General features: G+C 53.9%; 1 protein-coding gene across 1 annotated transcript in view; it reads left to right on the plus strand.

Moving 5' to 3' along the window:
- CCDC124 (coiled-coil domain containing 124) overlaps nucleotides 1-4,973 on the plus strand; it is a 33,243-nt gene that overhangs the window by 10,728 nt on the left and 17,542 nt on the right. The window contains exon 3 of the mRNA XM_015425169.1: nucleotides 633-651. Within this exon, the coding sequence (XP_015280655.1) occupies nucleotides 633-651 (19 nt within the window). The remainder of the gene's footprint in view (nucleotides 1-632; nucleotides 652-4,973) is intronic.

The raw sequence follows: 4,973 nt of genomic DNA on the forward strand, positions 1-4,973 counted from the left end.
TCCTTTGGGTAGTGAAGGGGGGGTATAAATTCAATCTCCTTTTCTTCTTCCTCTTCTTCTTCTTCTTCTTCTTCTTCTTCTTCTTCTTCTTCTTCTTCTTCTTCTTCTTCTTCTTCTTCTTCTTCTTCTTCTCCTACCTCACAGGGTGTCTGTTGTGTGGAGGGGAAGGGAAAGGAGTTTGTAAGCCCCTCTGAGAGTCCTTTGGGTAGTGAAGGGGGGGTATAAATCCAAGCTCCTCCTCCTCCTCTCCTCCTCCTCTTCTCCTTCCTCTTGTTCTTCCTCTTCTTCCTTTTCTTCCTCTTCTTCTTCTCTTCTTCTTCTTCTCCTCCTCCTCCGATCTGCATCTCCCAGCTACCTTCCGAAACACCCGAGGAAAATAAAATCAGGATTACACTTTGAGGCCCGCTCGAGGGAGCCCCGCACCACCACCGTCTCTGAGCCCCAGTTCTTCAGAGGGATGGGAAGCCTTGGTAGTGCGGTGGAGAGACGGGGCCGCTTTGTCTGCAGAGAGAGAAGGGGGGCGGCCAGGGAAAGCGTGGGGTCGGGGAACAGCCCGGGCTCTTTGGACGTCAGGCTGGTTCAGCTCCCGAGGATCCGCCTTGATGTCGGGTCTCTCCCCGCGGGGAACAAAGAAGGAAAGATAACAAGAAAGTGGCATCTTGGCCTTTCTGTGTACGCCCGAGGAGGGAGGCTGCTTGTCTTCCCCTGCTCCCAGCGAGCAGCAGAAAAGAGCTGGGCGGGTTCTTTCTTTAAAACGTTCACAGCTAGACTGCCGAGGCGGGATTCTCCAAGTTATGCAATCCAAAATAGTCCGCAAGCCCAAGACCTCCTAGGGGCAGTGACAGTCCACAGATAATACTGTCCAGTGTGCACCGACGGGATCGTACATAATATGAAGACCATTTCAAAGGAAATCCTCCATCAAAGGGTAGAGTGAGTCGAGGTGGAGGAAAATACAAAAAGCCAAACGACAACTCCTTGCAAAGAAAATATCTAAATCATGCAGACGCATTAAGAATTCGCCAGTTTGGTGTAGTGGTGAAGTGCACGGACTCTAATCTGGGAGAACCGGGTTTGATTCCCCACTCCTCCACTTGCAGCTGCTGGATGACCTTGGGCAAGCCGTAGTTCTGTCAGAGCTGTTCTTGGAAAAGAGCCGTTTCTGACGGGGCTCTCTCAGCCCCACCTGCCTCCCAGGGTGTCTGCTGTGTGGAGGGGAAGGGAAAGGAGTTTGTAAACCGCTCTGAGACTCCTTTGGGTAGTGAAGGGTGGGGTATAAATCCAATCTTCTTCTTCTTTTACCTCCCAGGGTGTCTGTTGTGGGGAGGGGAAGGGAAAGGAGTTTTACTTCTAAGCTGAGTTAGTGTGAGCTAGCTCACAGTTTTTTAGCCTCTGGCTCACACATTTTTGTCTTAGCTCAGGGAGGATGGCTCCAGAGTAAACTAATTTGTGCCAAATTACTTGCTCACGACTTTAATGCCAGGAGCTCACAAAGTCGAATTTTTGCTCAGAAGACTCCACAGCTTAGAGGGAGCATTGCTCACAGGGTGTCTGTTGCGGGGAGGGGAAGGGCAAGGGGGTTGTAAGCCGCTCTGAGACTCCTTCGGGTAGTGAAGGACGGGGGATAAATCCAATCTCTCCTTCTTCTTTTACCTCCCAGGGTGTCTGTTGCGGGGAGGGGAAGGGCAAGGGGGTTGTAAGCCGCTCTGAGACTCCTTCGGGTAGTGAAGGACGGGGGATAAATCCAATCTCTCCTTCTTCTTTTACCTCCCAGGGTGTCTGTTGCGGGGAGGGGAAGGGCAAGGGGGTTGTAAGCCGCTCTGAGACTCCTTCGGGTAGTGAAGGACGGGGGATAAATCCAATCTCTCCTTCTTCTTTTACCTCCCAGGGTGTCTGTTGCGGGGAGGGGAAGGGCAAGGGGGTTGTAAGCCGCTCTGAGACTCCTTCGGGTAGTGAAGGACGGGGGATAAATCCAATCTCTCCTTCTTCTTTTACCTCCCAGGGTGTCTGTTGCGGGGAGGGGAAGGGCAAGGGGGTTGTAAGCCGCTCTGAGACTCCTTCGGGTAGTGAAGGACGGGGTATAAATCCAATCTCTTCTCTTCTTCTTCCTGGTTAGTTTTGAGCCGGGATTCTCCGGCAGACTGGGTGTGACGGCTTCTGGCTTTCGACTGGGACCGAGGGTGTCGTTCTCCCAACAGAAAAGAATCCTCCCTTCTGCCCATTAATCCTGACCTCTCTTGCCAGACGAACTCTCAATTAGTGACTGCTAGTCACGACGGGAGCCTGACAGGATCAGGCCGACGGTCCGTCTAGTCCACCCTCCCTCTTTCCAGCAGTGATCCAGCCAGAGGCCTTTGGGAAGGCAAGAGGGGCAGGGCATGAGGGCAGCTGCCTTCTGCCATTCCCTGTCCTGAACACCTGGTAGTCAGAGGTAGACTGCTTCTGAATCTGGAGGCTCCATTTACCTGCCCCGGGTAGTAGCCTTTATCATCATGAGCGGTCTCTCTGTAATTTTATGTGTGTGTTTGGGGCTTTGAGTCAAAGAATCTTGCGCCGCTATGGGTTGGATGCTGCTCCTCCATGCGTTCAGCGGAGGCACATTTGTCGGGCGCGAGAAACCTTCCACTGCTGCAAGAGACAAAGGACCTTTTTTGTGCAGGAGGAAGTGGATCCACCCTTACGACCTCCTCTGGTGTTCCTGTTTTATTTACTTTATATGTATATCCCGCCTTTTCTCCCCAGTGGGGACCCAAAGCAGCTTGCGTTTTTCTCCTCTCCTCCATTTTATCCCCACCACACCCCTGCGAGGTAGGTGGGGCTGAGAGCGTGTGACTGGCCCGAGGTCCCCCAGCGAGCTTCCATGGCACAAGTGGGGATTCGAACCTGGGTTTCCCACCTCTTAGTCCGTCTTCAAGTCCTTGAAGGGCTGTCATCATAGAGGATGGGGCGGAGTCGTTTCCTGTTGCCCCAGAAGGTCGGACCAGAACCAGCGGGTTGAAATTAAATCAGTTTTCGGCTAAACATTAGGAACCACTTCCTGGCAGGTAGAGCGGATCCTCAGTGGAACAGGCTCTCCTTCTTTAGAGGTTTTCGAACAGAGGCTAGGTGGCCCTCTGACAGCAATGCTGACCTCTAGGTCAGCGACCGGGCGACCGGGAGGGGTGTGTGCAAGGCAGACCTCAAAGGTGGAATGGCCAGGGCTTTTTTGTAGAAAAAGGCCAGCAGGAACTTCGGCAGATCATGAGAGGGAGGGCAGGCAGGGCTGCATCAGTGCTTAGTTCTCGTGGTCCTTTCTTACACGCCCAGGGAAATGCCGATCTCCACATTGGGGTCAGGAAGCCATTTTCTGCAGGCCAACCTGGCCAGGGATACCAGAGGTTTTTTGCCATCTTGTGGGCATCGAACAGGGGTCACTGGCGGTGTGGAAGGGGAGGTCTTTGTGAATTCCCTGCATTGTGCAGAAGGTTGGACTAGATGACCCTGGAAGTCCCTTCCAACTCTATGATTCTATGACTTTAACCATTCGCTATGCTGGCTCTCCTACCTGGTCTCTTGGCCCTGTGAATTTACAGTGCCACTTTAATAAATGGACAGAGCAAACCAAAGTTCGGGGCCACAGTGTGTGTCAGAGTGCCGGCATTTCCTGGGCTGTGTGTGCATTTGGCTTTTACTGTTGGTTCCAGTTCTTGTTTTGGTGTGCGTCCTGTTCGGCAGCCAATCAGCAGTGTTGTGCATTCGGCTTTGAGCAGTGGCAGTGTGCGTCTGTGTGTGTGGTTTGGTTGTGCTGTTATTTTTTTTCCCTCTGATGGACAACAACTCTCCAGATTCCCAAGCTGGAGGCCATATGGTGTCACCCGCTACCTGAGCCTTTCAACCGGAGAGGCCAGCCATTAAACTTGGGAACGTGCACATAGATAGCAGATGATCTGGCGCCGAGCCAAGGAGACACACACACACACACACACACCCCCCCCCGGCTGCCATTATATTAAATTGTGGTTAACACACTTCGGTCCCACCGTTCACTTTGTAAGGGGATCGAGGTGAGCTGTGTGGAAACGTAGTCCAAGAGGTTCCAGAGAAACACGGCCATCTGAAACCAATGTGGAGCAATGGGCTGGTAAAAGTTCAATAATCCCCAGCAGAGGTCATTTCGGGGGGGATCGCGGTTGATCGCGGGGGATCGCAGTTCCCCCGGGTGAGGTACGGGGGGCGGGGCACATGATGAAGCCCCGCCCCCTGCTTCCGGCCGCCCCGCTTCCGGCCCTCATTCAGCCAGGAGGAGGCAGGAGAAGAGGGAGGGTAAGTTGCTTCCTCCCCGCCTCTCCCCACCCCTGCCTGCAATGAGTTATGCTAATGAGTTCCCCTAGCTCTTTTTCTACAAAACGACCCCTGATCCCCAGCATTCCTAATGATAAATCCCTGCCTGTTAAATGCCATTGAAAACCCTTTTTGGATAACACCACCGGGCAAGGCTTCCCCAGGCTGCGTATGGAAGCTGACCTCCTTTGGGGTGTCCTTCCGGAGCAGGGAGTGGTGGTGGGGAGCTGCTCCGGAAAAAGCGACCGGGAGGGCTGTGTGCAAGGCAGACCTCAAAGGTGGAATGGCCAGGGCTTTTTTGCAGAAAAGGGCCAGCAGGAACTCATTAGCATAATAGGCCACACCCAATAGCAGAAACACATTAGCATATTAGGCCACAGTCTGACCGCACAGCTCATTAGCATATTAGGCCGCACCCCTATGCCTTCCCTTGGCTTGCCCGGGCACCCCGCGGCTGCTGTGAGCCCGGGCAAACCGGCCCTTGGACAGGCCGGGGAAGGCAAGGGGAGGCATTTAAATGCCTCCCCGATCCTTCCAGGGCCTCCCCCCCAGCCCGTCTGCCTTGGAGTCACCGGGAGGAGTCGCTCTCCAGGCCTTCCCTCTGGAGCCACGCACGCGCAGAGGTTTTGGCTGAAGTGAGCATGTTCCTGTGC

This window comes from Gekko japonicus, unplaced genomic scaffold, assembly GCF_001447785.1.
Source record: "Gekko japonicus isolate JY-2015 unplaced genomic scaffold, Gekko_japonicus_V1.1 scaffold4400, whole genome shotgun sequence".
In the NCBI taxonomy this organism is placed as follows: domain Eukaryota; kingdom Metazoa; phylum Chordata; class Lepidosauria; order Squamata; family Gekkonidae; genus Gekko; species Gekko japonicus.